This window comes from Atractosteus spatula, chromosome 3, assembly GCF_055471065.1.
Source record: "Atractosteus spatula isolate fAtrSpa1 chromosome 3, fAtrSpa1.hap1, whole genome shotgun sequence".
Taxonomy (NCBI): Eukaryota; Metazoa; Chordata; class Actinopteri; order Semionotiformes; family Lepisosteidae; genus Atractosteus; species Atractosteus spatula.
Genome location: NC_142708.1, coordinates 6,541,915 through 6,564,115, shown reverse-complemented (window position 1 = coordinate 6,564,115; position 22,201 = coordinate 6,541,915). Strand labels below are relative to the sequence as shown.

Sequence of the window (22,201 nt, the reverse complement as noted above, 5' to 3'; positions counted from 1 at the left end):
GCATTGTTTTTTCCCCCTTACAAAAACACAGTCATGTTATGCTGCAGTAATGCACTGAGAGCGAGACTTGCTGCTATGAGCTGTTTCGCCTGAAGCGCGGGGCTCGGAGCTGCTCCGAGCAGCCCGGGTTGTGCCATGGGAAGCTGCGTGTGGGAAAATCTTGTGTACCTGGAGGATTGGCACTGCCTCGCAGTGGGATCAGCCTCTGGCTCGTTGCCAGGGAAAACAGTGAAATCGCCCTGCTGCTGGGCTCGACAGATCAAGGCGATCGCGCTCAGCCTCTCGCTGCCATTTCGCAGGAAAGTCTCTCTCTCTTCCGACGATGGCCGTGGGCGAGTGCCTGGTCGCCACGTTCTGTAATCTGCAGCGTCATTTTGCTGGACCTTTCAATTCTTTACTCTGCAGAAAACGCTGCCAGAGAGCAGGGGGATCTTTGATCCTCATCTTCGCAGGGTCGTGCAAGGCGATCGCTGTGCGGTTCAATTATTAATGGAGAGTCCACAGTCCCTGAGACACGTTCTCTGCTCGCTGTACGGAGTTAATCATTACTGCTGCGGTTCGTTCTCCCAGCAGACCGTTAAGCACGCAGCCATCTCTAAACGTGCAGGAAAGAGCTAGTCAATGGTGAAAGATTAATCTCTAGGCAGCAGCGTTAACAGCAGTGTTAAGTGTTCTGTGTGTGTGTGGCAAGCATTCACGTTTGTAGGAGTGCTTGTAAACGCTCAAGCCAGCCATCGGGCCACTTACAGTAGTCCATTTGGCATTTAGTAGTTAGTTGATCCAAAGAAGCTTTCTAGCCATTTCTTGAAAGAAGCCTCAACAACATGGCTGGGTAGCTTTTTCCACACTTCCACTACTCTTTGGGCAAAGAACTGTTCCCTGTTCTTGATTTCAGGGATTTTAAATGCTTGTATCTGGACCCCTCATAATCTTCTCTGTTCAAGACCACAACGGTTTGGTTCCCTCAGGTCTGTCGGTGTAGGACATTCCCTTAAACCTTGCAGTGCATCTGCTCTCTGTACTCTGGGCTGTCTCCAGAGCAACAGTATCTTTTCTATAGCGTGGCAACCACAATTGCGTAAAATATTCATCCAATATAATATCAGGTCTCGTTGTAATCTTCCTGGTTCAGCTCCAGCTTGCTCTTCTGATGAGAGACTCGGGGAATACGAGCAAACCAGGGTTTGTGCATGCATGGTAGTGCTGTTCATTTGAAAGATGTGCGTTTTGACTGCTGTGTTCTAGGAAAGGGGCACCTTAGAACTTACTCACTGTGGCCCAGGCTAGTTCTCCGCCAGGCGCACAGAATGTTTAATGGAGTATTGGGGAATCGAGCATGAAGCACAACAGCATGATCTTCAAAGCTTTTCAGAAAATTTCTTGACATTTATCTAATAAAGCAAAGGAGCAAACACCTTTGATTGCCTCTTACAATGCAATGTATACAGACAGGCCCCATTCACAGAATAGGTATCTTATTTTTTTAGGCTGGTGCTCCACTGTTATTCTGGTTTTTGTGTGAAGTGGTTACTAGATAATGAGGTGACATCCTATATCTTTCCTACTGGTAAATCCCAGAGCCGCTCCTTAAAATCAGCAATTATGTGATGAAAGTGTGTTATAAAAGCATGTTATATTTTCCCTGTATTACTGAGGTGGGGTTTTCAGGCAGTGGATTATGGACATCCTCTGTATAACTCAAACACTGAACTGCTAGTGCTGCTCCACACACAGAACATCGGTTATCTGTCAGCAGAGGCTGTCATCCAAAATATACCGTCCTTTTAATGAGCTCCAAAGTGTTCTCATTCGTGCGGCCTGTAATCCCCTAAAAAGGAATTACTTTAATTGTGTATTACATTACGGCCCCTTTGTAATAAAGTCATGTGAGTACGAGTCAGGACATGGAATTGGCTCCAGTAAGCTGTCAGACAGGTTCATCTCAAAGCCTGCAGTGAGAATATTTCTGTTTGTGAAGGAACACAAACTTTACACTCAGGAGATTTTGGTCGGGACTCACTCAACATTGAGCCCTAAGTGGGAGCTGAAAGATAATGGGGGTCTGTGTCCATATATCTCTTTGGGGAGTGTCAGCGGTTTACAACACAGCAAAGCATTTTGACTGCTCTTTACAGATATTGGGGTAGGGTTAGTTAACAAGAAAGGAATGTAGAGCTGAGCTACACATTATTACAGCTGTATACCATCCTACATCTTAGTACATCACATTACAGCTGAGTGCACCATACTACAGCTGATTATACCCATACTACCAATAAGTGCACCAAATCTGTAGTAGAATCTATATTGTATTAATAAACAATTATTAGATCTGCTGGGAGCAGGACCTTTGGAAAGGGATTGAAACAGACAATTGTAAAACAGACAATTATAAATTACTTTGTTGCTTCTAAATGAGGTGTATGGTTGAACGTACTCCATTACACGTTAATACACCAGAGGTACAATAGATACTCTACAGCTCTCCCAACACTGGCAAAGGATCTCATCATTACCACTAATTTTGGCAATATTGTTCTGTCTTTATGAGTTTCTTTTGAAACATCTCTGCAAATGCAAATTGAAAACTATTAACCGATCATCAGTTCTGATGAGTTGTTCTGTAATATTCCAGACAGAAGACAACATAGGAACATAAGAAACTTCCCAACGGCCATTGTGCCAATCTAGGTATTCTACAGTGCCACTGAGTGGTCAATAACCCACTGATTTAATTATAAAGAAGCTACGTGTCTAAAGAGCGGGGGCAAAAACTTGCATAGTGAACCTCTGGATGATGTGTGTGACTGGGCAGTGCACAGCTTTCTGTTCAGCCCTGAAAGAGAAATGATGTCACTGACTTCTGATCAGTATCCCACTAACTCTGCTAACCCCTGTCCGTCTTCCTCCAGGGCTTTGTTCACGTATGATGGGGCAACAAACAACTTGAAGCTGTCTGACTCTGGAGGTAAGGAATCACTCATTTGTCACTCATTTCTAACTCAGGGATTTCCAGACTACCCTGGGCAGGACATCCCCTTTTTAACCATCACATTCAGCAAGAACTGTTATATGAGATAAATATAGCCATTATAATACTAATATTGTTACACCTGGATCAGAGGTGGACAACATCTAGCTAAAGTCAACATTTGCAGTTCTCGGGATCTTCAAAGTAAGAAATAAGTTGTAGAGGGTCTGAGACACATTGATCAATAGAATCATCTGGTGTACACTGATTAATTAAGTTCTGGGTAAATCATTAAGAGTTATAAGCATTCCAGGAACACAGGATAAAAGACAGGGAGAGATGGGAAGGACAAGAGAGGCCAAGAAGAGGACAGGAGAGAGGAAAGGGAGCCAGTGAAGGTGGGAGGTCCTTACTCTGGATCATCTCTAAAGACCACATTCTAGTGAAGCATTCGAACCTGGTGACAAGAGGCTTGCCATTCTGTTGCTTTTAGGAAACTCTGATTTCTCATATAGAGAATCCCTAGGTTAAAAGCAGTCTCTCTTGCATTTTAGACTAGAGAGACACAACAGCTTTCCCTTTAGCTTTGTAGCATCCATATTTATATAGAGATTTAACTGTAGGTCATATTCTGCTTAGTTCAGAAGGCAGGTTTGTGTAGGTGTTATATAGGCTTTGATTACTTTGTAGCAGTTTGGGGTTTTTTTTTGGTTGGTCAGGACATTGGCCTCTGAGACACTTTGTAAATAGAGTAACTTTTATGTTGCATTTTGTATTGTGTGTTCTTAGTGTGTGTACTTGTCATTATTAATAAATATTTGTTTAACTCAGTGTGCATGATTTATTACTCTGTTCACCAAAGAAAGACAACAAAGAACTCAGGTGTCCCTAGCTATACCAACCATTTGGCACATCTCTTATAATTTGGGGGTTATGACTATTTAATTATTGATCATCCCGCTTGGTTATTTCTGTAACCAAGAAATAATTGCTGTATCCCACTATTTGTAACAATAGTAATGCTGGAGTAATAAAAATAAAAAGCTGTAAAATGGGACTCGACGAATGCAGTCAGATTGCTCCTGGCCAAGTGAGCGTGCTTGTTTCCTGGGAAGTACTTTCTGGGTTTTCTGGGGGTCCCCTGGACCGTCTCTGAGGACCCCTGGGGGTCCCAAGCCCCTAGTTGGGGAACTATTACATCCCAAATAACACATCAGCAGCAGGCCTGTTAACAGTCCCACACTGACTGAGGAGTCTTCTGTTTGAAAAACTGAGGAACCGTTACAGTGCTCTGTGGAAGGTCTCTCTAATGTGCCCCCCCCCCATCTCCCTCTCTCCCCAGCTGGTGGGGTGGCTGAGCTGGCAAAGAAGTTCCAGAGCAGCCACCCGCTCTACGGCCTGTGCAAGATAGCGGCCCCCGGCGGGGGTCCGCCCCGGATCGTCATGGTCATCTGGGTACGTCCAGCGGGTTGCTGTCCCGTCCTGCTCACGGCTCTCTGATCGCCTGCGCGCCTCCTCTCCCCGTGGGCTGTTTTGCTGGCGTGGCCAGTGGAACGCGGTGTTGCTCACAGTAAGGGGAGAGAAGCGCGTGAACAAGAACAGGCTTTTTGTGTGAACGCAGAATTGTAGGGACTGAGATGGAACAAGTGAAGGTTGATTGCACATGGAAAAGTAGAAGGAAAAGCCACAGCATTTCAGGTGGCAGTGTATGGGCTGAGCCCAGTGTTTACTGAGCTGGACTAATTTCTATAGTAGTTCAAGTAGGGAGCTGCGTCAGCACGCGTAGACTGCAAAGGAACAAGTGAAGGTTTATTCCCTGCTGAAAAGAGAAGAAAAGAAACACAGTGTTTCAGCTGTGGAGCCTTCTTCTGGTGTGTTGTTTCTTTTCTTCTGATTTATATATTAGGGACCTATACCCTGTGTGGGGGATTTGGTGTAAATTGAGATAAAGGGTATTCCAGTAAGCGGTGCATTTATTGGTATTGGTATAAGTTGTAAGGATGGATAGGGTGTTTCAGGTCTATTAGTTGGGTTTATACTATGTAGATAAGTTATATCAAGTACAGCAAGTAGGCATAACCGGGCTCCTCTTTGTTAAATAAGGAGAAGACATTGTAGAAGTCAGTCTAGTGTTGAGATTGACTCCCACCTCAGAGCTGCGTGTAACTCCCTCACTTGGAGTTCAGAATGAATTTCCATGACGACCAGTTGGAATGTTGTGGGGGTTGGAGGTCGCATCTGTAGCCAGTTGCGAGGGGGGGGGGGGGCAGAGTCTAGCGTAGCCTAGCGTAGCCCTTGACCTCTCAGCTCTCCCCCCTTCCTTAAACACTTCCTGTGACGCTCTCTCACTGTCCTCAAATTCAAAGTCAACCGACTTTAGTGGCACAACCCGTGACTCACAGTGTTGCCAAAGTAATGACAATCAGAAGACATTTACAGACATTTCCAACAACCCCCCCAAAAAACGTATCGTTGTTATTTGAGATGTTATTTGAGTCTCTGTTCCCCGGGCTGTGACAGGAGATCACATACTAGCCTGCAGCTCTCTTGACATTCCTCCCTCCTCCTCTTTTAGGACTGTTAGCTGCTTGAAATGCTGGCAGCTGTGAGAATTCTGGGATTAGATTACTTATTTTACTTAAAAACAATGATTATCTCGGGTGCCACTGTGATTGCTGCCTCGCAGCGCTGGGGCTGGGGTTCAGTTCCTGGGGTGCTATCTGTGTGGAGTTTGTTTGTTCTGCCCTTGTGTGGATTTCTGCTGGGTGCTCCAGTTTCCTCCTGCAGTCAAAAAGACATTTTGGCAGGTTAATTGGCTTCTGGGACAACTGGCGTGAGTGGGGGCATATTCTGGGTCTGTGTGCCCTTCGATGAGCTGGCGTCCCATCCAGGGTGTGTCCTGCCTTGAGACCGTTGCTTGCCCGGATAGTCTCCCGCTTCCCCGCAACCCTGTATTGGATAAAGTGGTTAGACAATGGATTGCAGCCATTGCTGGTGGCCTACCCTGACCAATCTCCCCGACTGCTTGCCAGAGGAGGGGAAGGTGTGGCCTGAGAAAGAGGTGCACACTGTCTCCCTCAGACTGGCAGTGCCTCCCAGGCGCACCTTCGCAGTGTTAATGCGATAGAGGCCGGCCGGTGGGGTGTGGGTGCTCTCAGTGTGTGCCAGGGGAACTTGTCAGCCACGCCTAGGCCTTCCTGCATTCTTCCTGCCCCCCCCCAGCTCCTGGGAGCAGGAGGAAGTGTCCGCCCCTCCTCTCTCACGGAGGGTGCAGGGGGTTCTCTGGAAAGCAGCTCCGATGCTATCTGCACCGCGCCCTGTGAATTCACGGCGTGACTGAATGGGGCGGCTCCAATAAACATAAAGCAAACACTTCAGGTGCTGATGTGTCAGCGGGAGGGAGAACAGAAGGTAAAGAGCTCTTCGACCACACAGGGAAGAGCCCAAGCCCCCGAAGCCAACTGCCAGGGCCGAGCTGCCCGCAGACAGCAGGTCGTCGTGAAGCACGGGGGAGAGACAGGTGGAACACGGCGCCTGAGCCAGACTGTCGTGTGCTGCAGGGAGAGGGTCAGCGAAGCCCAGCGGGGCCTGCGGACGCCAGCTCTTTGCTGAAGGGGAACCCGCTGCAGCACTGAGTATAAAGGCAGCAGAACGGGGACACGCCGATACAGAAGAGCAGCCCCACTGCCACCTGGGCTCCTGTAGAGACCGTAAAAACCCCACTGGTTTCCTGACGGCGGTCACCTCTGCCCTAGCTGTGCCCCTTCAGATGCCAGCTGTAGAGGGCGAACAGCCTGCTGGTATGCCAGGGCTGCATGACAGGCACACTCAGCAAGGCCATGTGCCCAGATTGTCTCCTGATCTCCTTTTCTTTATTTTCCAGCTGTGAACCTGTGTCCTTGTTTCACCACTGTTGTGCCATTTCCTAGGATCTCTTTTCTTTGCAATCGCCTACACTGTAATCCAGAACGTGTATGGTCTCTGCTTTTAGGCTGTCATGCATTTCAAATGGCAACGCTCAAAACTGTGTTCGCTGAGTCCCTTTCTCAATGAAAGCCGACATGCCACTGAGAGAAGGCTCTGCAGAGTCTCCTCCTTGAGCAACTAAGTCACCCCACAGGCAGCGAGAACAGAAGGGTGGAAGGGGTCAGTAGCTGAGCTGTTGTAAAGGGCAGGTTGTCTAAATGCACAGGGCATTCTCAGCTGTGTCTGATTCACATATATTTGTGAAGAGAATGTGGTGGGTTTGCGATGTTTGAGTGAATGCCGGCCCTGCTCTCTCCTCCACTGGGAGCATGGGAACATCAGCAGGGACCGAGCCAGAGAAGCCACTTTTCTATAAATCTTCTGCTGAAAGTGTCTTAATGTACTGTTCTGTCAGCTGGTTTGGTCACATTAGTACAGCAAATTGTAATAGGCTGAGCTATATTTAGTGAACAGAAGTAGCTAAGTGTTTGGCGTGACCCCGCTTCGACCTCAATGCCCAGGGGACCGGGGTTATTTGAGTTTGGGGGTGCAGGGCTCTCTTTTAACCCAGGTGTGTGGCTGCTTCCGCAGGTCGGGGAGGATGTGCCGGAGCCGCGCAGGTCCGAGTGTGCCGGCCACGTGCCTGCTGTCAAGGCCTTCTTCAAGGTGAGACACCCTGCCTCTTCTTGGGCGTCTCTCCCCCACAGGCTACCAACAAGCGTCTGGAGCTTGACCGCTGGGCAGTGTGTGACGGCTCAGCTGCTCTGGAAGAACGTCTGTCTGACACATCTGTGATGATACATGTTCTATGTTCTGCATTGACACATGATCTATGGCCAATGTTAACATACAGTATTATCTATGATCTATTACACATGTTCTATATTCTGTATTGTGACACATGATCTATGTTTTACATTGACACATGATCTTTGATCTATCGTGACTCGTGAAGAATGATCAATGACTGATATTGATAACCAATGATTTATGACGACCTGTATCAACACGTGATCTGTGATCTATCATAACAAATGATCTATGGTTAATTATCTTTGATGACACATTTTCTATTGACACCTGATCAATTATCAGTGATCTATGACAGTACAATATGATGTATCACTCTCAGCAGTTACTGTATACTGTAAACCTTCATAATGTATTAGTCCAAGACTCAGGTTTTTTGAGGTCTGGAATGTATTCAACCATACATCTTCTCAATAAGGAGAAAATCCCAAACTCCCCAGCTATAAACCCAATTTTTTTACATCTCTGAAGTTCTGGAAGTTTTGTAGAAGACAGTTGCTGTGTTTTTTTAAGCTACGAAGCATTGAGCCTTCCTTTTAGAAATCGTGATGCATCTTCCTGTGAAGGTATACCTCTGTACCTCTGCTGTTCGCTGCTAACCTTACATGTGTTCTCAGCTTTGTGAATTTACTAGCAGCGTAGCCACCCACCTCTTCAGCTTAGTGGGACCCACTGTGGTGAAGGAGTAGTTTTCCAGTGCTACAGTGTGTTGTAAGAGTGGTGCTGGGAAGAATGGTCAAGTCGATAGAGTTGAGCTCTATAGAAGACAGTTGCTAGGTGACAGGGCTGCCATTACCCCCGGACTCGCAGAGACAGGGGATTAAAGCTGCCTTGGCACAGATTGTAACTGATGTAAACAGAGCGTTAAAGCTTTGTTAAATTGGCGCTGTTGCTTAATTACAGTTTCATGAGGACAAATCAAGACTAATTAGGTTTGGCTACCGGCCTCGGAGAAACTTCGAGGAAAAGCTGTAAAGCATGTGCCCGAACCACACGGTACCTGAAAACGTCTGAGAAAGAAAAGTAACGAAACCTGCGTCGTTTCACGAGTCGCTGCTGACTAACTCCTGTAGCCGTCCTTTCTGTTGAAGAGACTGAGCCGACCTGTACTACTCATTTCAAAAAAAGAAAGAGTGAGGAAAATGGAGGAACGAAAACCAGTAACTGTCGCCATTGTGGTGATGTACTGTATGTGAAAAAGTTACTGTAAATTGTGTGTATTTGACACCGTACAGGCCTTTGTGGTTTCTGAATATTTGTATCACTGTCTTCTCAGTTCAAGACTAGAAGGGTTCAGTTCCTTCAGCCTGTCAGTGTACGACTTTCCCATCAGCCCTAGATTGCTGGTAAATTTCTTCTTCTCAATCCCAAAAGTGCTGATTACTCTTCTGTAGACTGATTCAAGAGATTTTTGTAACGTGGGGACCGAAATCATGCACAATATCCATCCATCCATTTTCTAACCACTTTATCTGATACAGGGTCAGGGATAGGGAGCCAGAGCCTATCCCAGTCATCAACATTGTGAGGCACACACACACTCACACCCACACCGGGGCCAACTAACCTGCCAGAATGTCTTTGTACTGTGAGAGGCAACAGGAGCACCTAGAGGAAACCCACACGAACATGGAGAGAACATGCAAACTCCATGCAGATAGTACCCTGGTCTGGAACTGAACCCTGGGCTATCCTGACTGCTGCATCACTGTGCCAAGTCAGACACAATATCATTTTTATAAACTGAAGGTAATGAAGACAGATGAAGCCCTTTACAAGTGGGGAACTGAGGTGTGATTGTGAGACAGGGATGTTTTCTCTGCTCTCTCGCTATATTAGAGCTGTCTCAGCTCTGAAATAGCGATGTTGCACTCCTATCAGCTGTGCACTCTGTGCAGCTTACCAAGAGCAAACATGGCTTAATATGCAAGAACCCTTTATTGTTGCTTTCTCTCGCCAATTGCTTTGTCATTTTTGCTGATATTTTTAAAACTTTTTTTTCCCCGTCATTTACAAAAGGTCTTTGAACTCCTGTAGGCAGCAGCAGCACTCCTTCAGGATCATTTGAATATGTTTGTGTGAGAGACAAGACCGAAGCGCAGCGGATGTGAAATGAAACCTGCAGTTTGTTTCTCGAGAGCCTGTCAGGAGTGGGGTTCAAACCAGTGCCTGCAGAATAAGCAGCAGTCTTACAGCAGCGCCTTAGACCACTGGACACAAAGCAACTTTCGATTATATTATATACTATGCTTGTGAATTTAAAATGCCAGCATGTGAAATTTTGCATTCTTATTTTATTTCAACACCACCTTTATCCAAAGCCACGTGCAATTGTATCCGTTTATACTGCTGGGTGGTTCACAGAAGCAGTCTGAGTGAATTACCTCACTCGAGGGGAGACAGCTGTGTCTCCTCCAGGGTTCTGGACCCACAGCCTTTCAGTGACAAGTCCAGAACCCTGACCAGTCCTCACGGTTGCATGCTCTCTCCTGGCATTTTCAGCACAGGTCATTACAGCCCCAGGTCAAGGGAGCTGAGAAAATTGCAAGGAGCTTAGAAAATTACTATTGCACTAACCAGGTTACACCCCCAACCAGAGTTGCACACTGCCTGTCCTCTGCTCTGTAGGAGGGGACTCAGTAATTGTAAGACACAGTCCCATTCACTTCAGTGTTTGGCTCCTTCATGCCAGATTGCGAAAGGGTGTGGGTGAAGCAATATTAAAGTTGTGTTGTTACAAGCAACAGCCTCATTTAAGAAAAACATTCCCAGGGATGCTGTTGGATTTGGCAATGAGCTGCACAGCCCTTGTTTCTGAGGTAAAATGATTCAGCGTCTGGGGCTGCAAGGGCTTGCATTGGCGCAGAACCTGCTCACAGGCTTGCTAACCGGCTGTGCTTGTGCGATTTCCTCGCCTTGGTGTGCTGGCTGAATGCAGAGCCGACAGCAAGTTGACACGGGCGCCTGTTCCGTCCCACGCCACCTTCCCTGCAGCCTGGCCTTCTCCGGCGCATTCCTGAACAAAACAGTGAAAAGTGAAAGTGTGCTCCACATAACTTCATTCCAGACCTTCTCTCCCGGCTCCCAGCAGGGCCTGTCAGTCCCTCCTGATTCAGGGCTGAATGCAGAATATTCAACAGAGACCTCCAGACTGGAAACCTGTGAAAACATTTACAGTGTGACTATTAATAATCCAGAGTTTGTTAGGGAAACATGTCCATTGGAGAGTGCAGAGGTGACTGCTAAGCAAGACAGATGTTTCTCTATGATACACTAGGCCAGCAGTGTGCACCCCTGTTCCTGAAGGGAAGGTGTGCTTGCAGGCTTCCTAGGTTTCTGTCGGGGTTTGATTCTAGCCCCAGGCAACTGTCTGTGAGGAGTCTGCATGTTGGTGTGTGTTTTCCTTGCCTGAGGGAGGAAACGTTCCTTCAGGGTTTTGCATCCTGGTTCCCATTAGCCAACCAGTGACGGGAGGATAAATTTTCTCTCTCTCAAGGTGTGTGAGAGTCTGTCTCTAACGGTCTGTGAGCGGAATGCTCTGCATATCAGATTTCACACTTGAGCCATGAGCACATTAAGGACGCAGTATTTAAGAAGGAGCAACATAACTGTGAGTAGGTCCCACTTCTATAAACGTGTCTACAAATCTGATTGATTTAATTTCCCATGGTTTTACGTTGTCAAGTTTGTGTACTCCAGTTGAGGTGTCTTTCAGGCCTGAGCCAGGAGAGTCAAGCCCTGACGTGCACGCGATTCAGACCGGCTTCATTGCCGATAAACATTTAGATGGTTGCTCAACACTCCAGCAAGTGAAACGAAGGCAGTGAAAGCTTCTGTTGCGTTTTGTACCGTCTTGGGATTTGCTGATATTGTTGGTGGGGACTATGCGTTGAGCGAGAGAATCACATAACGGAGCAGACACAGACACCAGTGTCTGGTAGCTCGCCTGGCGTGGATGCAGCCTGTGGGCTTGACAGAGACGCTCCCATATAGGGCTGATAGATACTGTATATGCAGAGCTTGGTCATTGTGTAGGGAGCAGTGGATGGTTTGCCCATGTTAATGCTAAATTTTTTTTTTTTTTTTTCCTTTTCACTTGAAATGGAATGCTACTGTCCCTGAAACAGAGGCTTACGGTAACCTAGAAGACAAAAATCTCGATACAGTACAGCTTTTACTTTAAGGAGTTTATTTTAGGCAACTGGAATCACAGAATGTCAACATTCCCCTCGTTAAACACAATCAGCAGCAAAATCCTTTGGTCCTTGAATATCCTTGAAAAAAAAAGCACCAGGAAAGAAGAGCAGACGGAAAACTGTCTCAAGGTTGTTTTGTTTTTTTGGAAAAGGCAACACTGCCCGCTCAAGCTAATATGGCAGAGCTGTATAAAATGAGTGTCCACAGGAGTGGGTGGAGACAGGGGATCCGAGGGCCTGATGAGTTGGTCCTGAGCCACTGTTGGCCAGAGCAGCCCAAGCAACATTTCACTCTGGGCTTGTAGTGCCCGGCCTCCCTGTGGTCATGATCGCAAACCCCTCCTCTTCAGGGCGCTCCAGCCCTTCCTTGTTTGTTGTTCATCTCCCGCACCCGCTCCCTGTTCCAGCCCCTTTTCAGTTCTCCTTAAAAGCCAGACGCTGGCGCTATTCCGGGCATCATGCGAGCCCGGGACCTGGATGCGCCTGGCCCCATAATGGTTTTAAGTTTCTGTTCCCGTTTCCCCTGCCGGTCCCGACCCGGTTCTGGTTTTTAATCATCTGTCTCAGATGGATCGCCTGGCCTTGGACTTTTGCCCTGTTTTTGGATTCCTCTTTGGACTCGTCCCTGGATCGTTTGCCTCGGTCACACCTCCCCCGACCACCAGCACTCCATGGACACGCCCCCCCTGTTTTCATTCCTGTCTCCTGCATGCCTTTTTTCCCAGTGTTTCCTCACTCTACCCCGGATCGTGTCATCTGCACAGGGTCCAGAAAGAACTCTTCCTGACAGCTGTCAGTTATATTGGTGAAGCAATGTCTCCTTCCATCCTTTCATTCAGCATTTTCTCACTGCAAGCAACGGGTGCTAGGCAGGACACACCCTGGACAGGACGCCAGTCCATCGGAGGGCTCACACACACTCACCCCAGGGCCAGTTGTCCTACCACTATGTCTTTGGACTGTGGGAGGAAAACAAAGCACCTGGGGGAAGCCCATGTTTTGGAGTCTTCAGGATACAAATACAGATAGGAAAAAGGAATTGTGATTCATTAATCTTATCAATGGACATACATCAGGGGAGGGGCTACAGTCAGCGGTATAACAATACCAATGACCAATAGGCAGGTCGAGTAAGCGGAGGTGCTGCTTGGTGAACATTCCCAGGGAAAGTGTTGGCACAGCTGTTCAGTCTCTCTTTCCTCTGTGTGCCTCTGTGTCGCTCTCCTCTCTGAATCCCCCTCTCTGTGTCTCGCAGGAAGCTCACGTCTTTATCAGCGCCACCGGCCCGGAGGAGGTGACAGAGGAGTCCATCGATGCCGTCATCGGTAAAATAGCGCCCCCGGTGGACCGGGTGAGGAGAGTGCCACGCCCGGCAGGCTCCGAGGAGACAGTGGTAAGATGCCCGTCTGAGGTCCTCCACATCCCACTCTGCCACAGGGGGCGCTGTGCAGCAGCACATTTCTTCATTTCAAGCCAGATGTGTCTTTATTCGTGAGCTGTACCCTGTGTAGACCATGGCTTTCAGTTTTACAACACAAAATGCAGATTCCCAAAACTAGTCTTACATTTCAGGCCAGGATTGTTTTCCTACATATCAGTAAGGCTTCATTCCGGTTATGATAATGCACAAGGAACCTTTGGGATGTTAAAATGTCAAAATAGAAGAAAGTGCTTGTTTGTAATTGGAGTGTATCCCCCTGGTTTAAGGAGAGTTTCTCTCCTCCTGTCTAGGAACCTTGATTCCTCTCTTTTGATCCACAAAAGGACACTCCACCTTTCCAATTATCTGTCTCTCGCTGCTCATTTCCCCCAGTAGCCAGTGCTCTGCCTGGATTTCTGTCCCAGTTCTCTTATTCCTCCTCCTTTGGACTCCAAACAGGTCCGGTAGCTCAGGGGACCCCCATCCTGGTCCTGGAAATCCAGTGTGTCTGTAGGGTTTGGGCATGATCTAACTTAAATCACCTCCTCATTGGCTTCATCTAACCAGTCCAGCAACTTCTCCCAGCTCACGCAACAGGTTTGAAGAGATTTGGAAAACCTGCAGACACACCAGCCCCTCCAGGACCAGGACTGGGGACCCCAGCTGTAGCTCAGTGAAGTTTATTGTTCCTGCCGAAACCAGTGACGTCTCCTGAATCTCAAACTGCATGACAGTACCTGAGCTGTTAGCAGATATGACCTTGAGGACAGCATGGTATAGACACGAGGTTCACTGTGCACTCAAGCAATACTCTTGTGATTCCTCCACATGGCTGTCGGTGGTCCCGCCCCCCTCCCCCCACGGTCCAGGGCACAAACTACAGGAAGACAAACGCAGCCATGGAGATGAGACGGATCAACAGGGATTCGTTCTGGGCACGTGCAGAAGTGAGTTTCCACGCAAGCTGTCCGGCTTCTGCTGGTGCTCAGTGGGATAAACCAGGTCATGAAAAGCCCTTCTATACCAACATCAGAAGCCCAGAAGTAAGAATGCAAGACCAGCTACAAACCACAGGAGCCATCCAGCCCAGCTGGCCTGGGCCCAGGTGGAAGTTAGTAGATAGTTGATCCAAGGATCTCAACCAGCTGTTTCTTGAATGAAGTCAGGGTATCAGCCTCAGCAGCATGACTGGGTAGCTCATCCCAGACTCCCACAACCCTTTGTGTAAAGAAGTTGCTCTTTCAGTTTCACCGGTTTCCAAGTAATCCAGCTGTGACCCAACAGCACAGAATATCATGCAAAACAACTTGTATGCAGAAATACTATTAGAAAATCTGTCTGTTGAGGCATTTGTTTTGTGGATGTTAACTCACAACAACAGCAGAGGTTACACGGTCCGTCGCTGGGCAGCGGCTGTTAGTTTATTGATATGTGAGCTCTGTGAATGCTGTATCAGACCCTCCCAGAGCAGGACCGACATGGTATCAGACACGCAAATACAGAGAAACTCTTATCAGACTTACACACAGTGGGAATGGCAGTATAGCCAACACCCCCACAGAGGGAGTAACACTACGACTGAGACGCGCCCACAGTGAGTGTTATTGTTCCTGCGGCTGAGGTCCAGGTGGGTACAGGTGTGCACGTGGGCAGTTCAGAAACTCAGGATGTGGCACAGAGTTGATACTGATTAGAAAATCCCCCTTGACCTTTTAAGAGCTGATAGCAGATTTATAGATACGCCTGGAAGCAGGAAACCGAACTGAACTAGAAATGTAGCAGCTGTGGCCGAAAGCAGAAGGGGCAGCGTCTGTCCAGCGTCTGTCCAGCGTCCGCAGCCGTAACCCCCTCCCTCTCGGCCCCCAGCGGGAGGAGGAGCAGCGCAAGGAGGAGGAGAGGCGGCGGGTCGCGGAGGAGCGCCGGCGCTGGGAGAGAGAGAGGGTGCTGCAGGAGCGGCGCGAGGCCGAGGAGAGGGAGAGGAAGCTGAGCGAGAAGGAGCAGCTCATCCTGGAGCAGAGGTGGGAGGCGCACCACGGTCCCCCAGCCCCCTGAGATGTCGCTGGGTCTCTCTCAGTGGCCAAAAGGCCACCCTTCCCCAGGCTCTGCAGTTTATAACACACTGGCTCCCTCTTGTGATGGTCTAGTCACACTGCAGCTGTACAAGCTGGAAAATAGCTCCTCACAAAGGACCTTAGGAGGCTCTGTATAGAAGAAGATCACTTTATTGGTCATATACAAATTCTTGTATGAGGAATTTGTCTTTTCACATACCCCAGCTTGCTCCCCATGAGACACACAGACAGGGAGAGAAGCCTGGGCTCAGAGTGCAGGGTCAGCCGTTTATACGGCGACCCTGGAGCAGTTGGGATTAAGGGCCTTGCTCAGGGGCCCAATGGAGAAGGATACGAACCGGCAACCTTCCAGCCACAGGCTCAGATCCTTAGCCACAGAGCCACCACACCGCCCTCAAAGACACCCCACCCACTGTATGATACAAATCGGTGAGCTTCAACAAGTAGGGCTATGCTGGTTTACAGCCTAGGGGCTGCCAGAAACTAATGTAAAACTTTTCTCCACAAGAAAAGACCAACTGCAGAGGCTGTGTAGAAAATCAACACTCTGGCCCCGAGGCTCGGTTTGGCTTCATCCTTGCTCTGGTAGACCTGCAGCTCTGATGTAGATCAAGTGGCATGCTGTTCTGCTTTTTCATTGCTGAGTCTTTGTTCGTTTTTTAGTACTTGCTTCTGGGAAGTATTTCTTGCTTTGTGACCGTGCTCTGCTGGAGCGTCCCTTGTTCACTGCCTGTCCCTGTGGCTCTGTGCCCCCCCAGGAGAATGCAGGCTCTCCAGGAGGCGGAGGCTCGGAAGCTGGAGAAGGCCAAGTGGGTGAGTGAGCGTGCCTGGGCAGGCGGAAGTGTGTCTCTGAGTGAGAGGGGAGAGAGGCAGCTGCAGTACTGTACACACACACACACACCCTCCATGGACAAACCTTATTCGTGCCTCGACAGCTGGTCCCAAGGTGGAAACTGGTGAACCAAAAATGAAATTCCCATGATTTTATATGCAAAACCTTCCGATTCATTCCTGAGATTTAGAAAATGTTCTCAGCATTCCTTGGTTGTACCCTAATAGAGCTCTGATTAGTCGAAGTCCAGTGTTAATCAGCAACATTGTTGCTGATTATGACAGCGTAGGACTCTATTTACCCCAGGACTGTAAATAGATGCACACTTAACTTACAGTTCAGTAGATGAACAGACTAAATTCAATGTGTACAAGTTCTAAAAACACTGACGATTTCATGACCTGTTTGTTGGGCGGCCTGGATGTAAAATGGGTACATATATGCACGCTGTTATAGTTGTATAGCGAAGATTTGTCAACCCGGTCTCTGTGAATGGAGGGGTTGGGTGAGTACTGCAGTTGTGTGTAATGCGCAGTTCCCCGTGTGTCCTGCAGGAGGCGCAGCAGAGGGAGCACGAGGAGGAGATGCGGGCCCGTTTTCGCCGCAGTGAGTCCATAGAGAAGGCAGCGGTGAGTTCCCCTCTTGACGGCCCTGTGAGGCAGAGGTCTGACCCGATACTCACGTCGTGCCCATGGCCGAGACTCTCTCTGTACTGTGTTCGTGTGTGTTTATTCCAAGCAAAACAGATATGTAGGCAGAGATGTTTCCCTTTGATTTCATGCTGACATTTCTTTCCAAAAATCACCAGTGCATTGATCTATTCATATAATGAGTTGGCCAGCAAAAATTACAGGCAAATCAGTATCAATAGTAACAAACAATTCATGATTAATGAGTAAAAAAGGCAATCAAGAGACATCAGGTATTGTTGTTATTATTATTATTATCATTATTATTATTATTGTTTCTTAATTTGTACATGTTCACCACTGGGAGTTAGCCCTTACCACTACCTCAGCACTTCAAGCAAGCAGTATGGGAACATGGTAATTCAGAACAGTTTTTAACCTCTATAGGAAGGGCCTAATGAGAGGCCAGTACAGTTGCTAATCTGTCACAGATCTATAGCTATGAAGGTAATTTAAAAATAGAAGGATGTGGTTATTGGTTGTTTGTGTTAATGCCCCGCTAGGTGACATTTCCAGTGCAGCTTGTTAAGAGATCATACCTCCACAGGAAGTGAAGTAGTGAAGACTGTCTTGATATGTGATTGCAGATCTGTGAAGGTCACGGACAGGTCAGGCCTGGTCGCTATAGTAACATGATCATACTCTGTACTCTCATACACTCGGCAGTGCAGTGCAGATTGGTGTCCATACTGTAGGAGACATACTGAGCCTGTCCAGGAGTGCAGATTGGTGTGTGTCCATACTGTAGGAGACATGCCGAGCCTGTCCAGGAGTGCAGATTGGTGTGTGTCCATACTGTAGGAGACATGCCAAGCCTGTCCAGGAGTGCAGATTGGTGTGTGTCCATACTGTAGGAGACATGCCAAGCCTGTCCAGGAGTGCAGATTGGTCTGTGTCCATACTGTAGGAGACATGCCGAGCCTGTCCAGGAGTGCAGAGTGGTGTCCATACTGTAGGAGACATGCCGAACCTGTCCAGAGGTGAAGACTGGTGTCTGTACTGTAGGAGACATGCCAAGCCTGTCCAGGAGTGCAGAGTGGTGTCCATACTGTAGGAGACATGCCGAGCCTGTCCAGGGGTGAAGACTGGTATCTGTACTGTAGGAGACATGCCAAGCCTGTCCAGGAGTGCAGAGTGGTGTCCATACTGTAGGAGACATGCCGAGCCTGTCCAGGAGTGAAGACTGGTGTCCATACTGTTGGAGACATGCTGAGCCTGCTGTGTGCTGCAGTGCTGTGTGAACCCATGCTCTCTAGTATGGTGACAGCGCGGTGTCTCTCTTCCTGTTTTCTAGGAGGCAGCAGTGCTGGTGTCTCAGCGCTCCATGAACCCAAGGGAGTTCTTCCGACAGCTGTCCTCCTCCTCCTCTTCCCACAATTCCAGCAGTCCTGTCTCCCCCCGCTCAGGTCAGGCCCATTGTGGGGGACAGCTCGGGGGCGAGGGGGGCGTTTGAGCAGTGTGTCTGGCTGTGTGTGCGAAGATAACGAACTCCCCTTTTCTTCCGTCTCTCCGCAGGCAAACCCACCTTCCGCCGGTACCAGCGCAGCCTGACGGACACCGCCTTCATCTTCGGGAGGTGTGACTCCTCCACGCCCACCTCCCCGCGCAGCCCCACCGTGGTGTCTCCCTTCTCCCCCTCCCCGTTCCCCACCCCCGCGGTGGGCTCCTCGTCGCCCTCCAGCCCTGAGCCCGCCTTCCAGCCCGGCGCCCGAGACGAGCCTGGGGCCCCTGGGGCCCCCGTGGCCTCCCCTCCCACCTCTCCCCCGCGCCCAGCCCTCCGCAGGCAGCGCCCTGCCTCTGCGGCCCCCCAGCCTTCCCCCCAGAGCTCGCCCGCCCCGGCCGCTGCGCCAGACGGCCAGCCCCCCGGCCCAACCCTCCCCGCCTCGCCCCAGCCTGACCCCCCAGTTTCCCCTGCAGGCCCAGGCAGCCTGTCAGAGGCCCAGCCTGCCCTCTGTATCCCTGCTGCCCCCACCTCTGCCCTGCCCCCTGACCCCCCGGCTGCTCCCAGTCCTCCCCGCAGACAGGAAGACTGTCCCCCAGCTGCAGGTAAGCAGCCATCTCACCTACTACACCTGTGAGGGCACTGGTAGAGCCGAGAGATATTCCGGAGTGACAGGAAGGTATTGGCTGCACCTCTGTGTTCCCGTCACTAAAGTCAGAAACTTTTATTCGCCAAGTACAAAATATACAAGGAATTTCTCTGGGTGCAGGTGTCAACATAAACTCCCATAAAATAAAAGAAAAAAATCTACAGATAAAAACAAATCTCGGTGATCTGTTCCATTTAAAAGTATATACAGTTGAATAATAAAATGTACAATGAGTACTGCATATATTGACAAAAAATATCAGCGCCATGTGCCGTGAAATACAAATGTACAACAAGTCACAGAGAAGGAATATGAGAAGTGTCCTTGTTTATGAGAGTTACAGCCTGGAGGAAGAAGCTATACAGGTGTTGAGCAGTCCCAGTTTTTAGGGCTCTCCCTCTTGGTCTCCGCTGAGAGGGAAAACGCTGGAAGAGAGAGTGGCCGGGGTGTGAGGGGTCACCCTCTTTCTCACCCTAGTCGAGTATAAATCTGTGAGGGGAGAGCTATCAGCCTCACAAAGCCAGTTCTTAGATCTTGCTGAATCAGATCTCAGATCTTGGTGGATCAGAACACTTTTCAGGTTGGTATTGTTTTAGGTCCCACATCAATCAGTAGTGCTTATCTGCGTATTGCTATGTCAGGCTGATCGTGAAGACTGTGAAGTGCAGACTTGTGCAGGGCTATTAATGAAGTGCAAGCCATCCACACACTGGAGTTTCTTCTTCTTCCTCTCCAGAGCTGCACATAGTTTACAGCACGGCGAGTGAACTGAAAGCAGACCCGGGCACGAGGGCTGAGGCCGTCTATAAGGCAGAATTGGACTCCAGCATCCCACCGGTGGCTGAGGAAGAGGAGGAGGAGGACGCAGAGGAGGAGAAAGAGGAGGAGGAGGAGAAAGAGGAGGAAGAGGAGAAGGAGGAGGAGGAGAGATCCGGGCTTCCGGAGATCGAAGCAGCTTCTAAGTTGGAGCCTCGAGCAGCCACAGAGACCTACCTGGCAGGACAGGCAGGCTGTGTCAGGGCTGAACCGAGTACAGAGGTCCTCCAAACTTCCGAGCAGGAAGATCCGACTGCCGAGCTCTGCCTGGAGCCAGAGGTGGTGCCTCTGGGAGAGAGGATGGCAGGGGCCGGGAGTGCTGTTCTCGTGGCTCCCAGGGCCACAGAGGAAGACAGAGCCGAGGTTGTCTTCACAGAGCCGGAGAGCGAAGCACCACAGCCGTCGGCCCCACCCCTAGAGCCAGAGCTGGTCGGAGGAACAGCTGAAGAAGGCAGGGAGGCTGACAGGGTCCACCACGCCGGCCAGGAGCCGATCACAGCAGGTATCTGTGCAGCGCAGCAGTGCGGAATGGAGTCTCTTCAGCCCAGACTGGGGCAGGGGGGGTTCAGATCCTGGGTGGAATGCTTCTGCTTTACCTCTGTGCTACTGTATTCAGATTGCTCCAGTGAGCACCCTGCTCCAGGTTACATTTAAAAATGAGCAGAGGAGGAACTCCTTTCCATAAAGGGTTCTAGGAGTACAGCACAAACGATCCAGCCATGCTGTTGGAGCTGACACCCTGGGTACATCCAAGAAACGCCTGGATGAGATCCTGGGTTTTTTTCGCTACTGTCTCATGGACAAGATGGCCCAGTGGCCTCCTCTGGTTTGTGAGCTATCTTGTGTTCTTGGAAAAGGAGTGTTCATGGAGGGGGAGGGGGGCTGTATTGTGGAGCAAATCAGTCCTTACTGTTGTCCAAAAAGTAATCAAAACTGACATTACATCTCAGTTTCCCATTCTTCTAATTCCGTCACCTGTGCTCCTTTTTATATCACCTGAATAGGATTTTAATGGATCCTGTTGTTGTGTAAAGATGTGTAAAGTGTTTAGACCAAATGGTCATATTTTGACCAAGGGAGTTATATGCAATTGGAAAAAAACAAATATATTAATTCAATTTTCTACGAAAGTTGATTTTTAATTTTAAAATGAAAAGTGTAGATATCTTAAACTTTGCACTAAAATAATTTAATTTTAAATTATTTTTTTAATTAAAATTAAAAACAGACTCCCCGGGTAATATTGGAAGCATTGCTAGATTAGCACCAATGATCTTTCGGGTTTTGCCAGTTTTTAAAATATCTTTCCATTTACAAGTTAATGTCAAGTTCTTGACAGGTGAAGCAGTGAGCTTGCCACTGCTGCCCGCTGCTGGCTGATACCTGGCTGACAGCTCATATCCAGGGAGCTTTGCAGCACATACATCACAGAGCCTTTACTGCCTGAATAAATGCAACCACACCTCCTGCTGAGACCCAGCAGGAGGCAGTGCTGACATTCCTGTTGTTTTGACAGACACAGAACAGTCAGGACTAGAGAGGGAGGAGCCAGCAGTGCAGCCGGCCAATGAGGGGACGCCTGAAGATGAGAGGCAGCAAGAGAATGGAGAGCAGGTTTTGGAGCACAATGGCACAGCAGGTATTGGATACCTGGGAATCCAGTGGCCAATCAGCAAGGAGAGGGAGAAGAGGAGGTGGGGCATGAAATCCTTATGGTGGAATCGGAGATCGGAGTGTTTTTAACTCGCTGGATACACCTGGAGTTACAGCCAGTGCATGATTCAGATGAAGTAACCTGAGGTCCACTCATTTTAAGGACTGTTATAAGCTCTTGTTCTCAGAGATATTGCTCTCCGAGAAGCACTGCTCCTGGACCTTTGATTGAATCTGAGGATCAGTACCAGGCTAGTTATAGGCAGACACTTTCAAGACCTGCCCATATTTCTCTTCCCCTGACGCTCTGTCTCTCCGTCTCCACAGATCATTTTGACTCCCCTGACACTGACCTGAGTGCACCTGTGGTGTCTGAGTCCAGTCTCTGTGCAGTGAGGCATGATGGGATGGAGGAGGACTCCATGGTGCAGGAGCGGGAGCAGGAAGTGCAGAAGGAGGAGGAGAATGGAGAGGTAATAATAATAATAGCTGACACTTATATAGCGCTTTTCTGGACACTCCACTCAAAGCGCTTTACAGGTAATGGGGATCACCTCCACCACCACCAATGTGCAGTGTGTGTGTGGCTGCCATTCAGAAGCTTCCACCCCTGCGGACACACAGACATATCACGTAAAATCAATTGTCCACCCTCTCTTCATCAGCTGACCCCTTGTTTGTCTTTG

At 48.9% G+C, this 22,201-nt stretch overlaps 1 protein-coding gene across 1 annotated transcript in view; it reads left to right on the top strand.

The window, feature by feature from the left end:
- The window catches only part of LOC148837310 (uncharacterized), a 58,774-nt gene that overhangs the window by 22,972 nt on the left and 13,601 nt on the right, over positions 1-22,201 (top strand). The window contains exons 2-14 of the mRNA XM_088910320.1: positions 2,913-2,968; positions 4,314-4,426; positions 7,529-7,603; positions 13,199-13,336; positions 14,233-14,310; positions 15,230-15,381; positions 16,194-16,248; positions 16,822-16,896; positions 18,251-18,362; positions 18,472-19,002; positions 19,783-20,364; positions 21,379-21,501; positions 21,843-21,988. Of these exons, the coding sequence (XP_088766446.1) occupies positions 2,913-2,968; positions 4,314-4,426; positions 7,529-7,603; positions 13,199-13,336; positions 14,233-14,310; positions 15,230-15,381; positions 16,194-16,248; positions 16,822-16,896; positions 18,251-18,362; positions 18,472-19,002; positions 19,783-20,364; positions 21,379-21,501; positions 21,843-21,988 (2,236 nt within the window). The remainder of the gene's footprint in view (positions 1-2,912; positions 2,969-4,313; positions 4,427-7,528; positions 7,604-13,198; positions 13,337-14,232; positions 14,311-15,229; positions 15,382-16,193; positions 16,249-16,821; positions 16,897-18,250; positions 18,363-18,471; positions 19,003-19,782; positions 20,365-21,378; positions 21,502-21,842; positions 21,989-22,201) is intronic.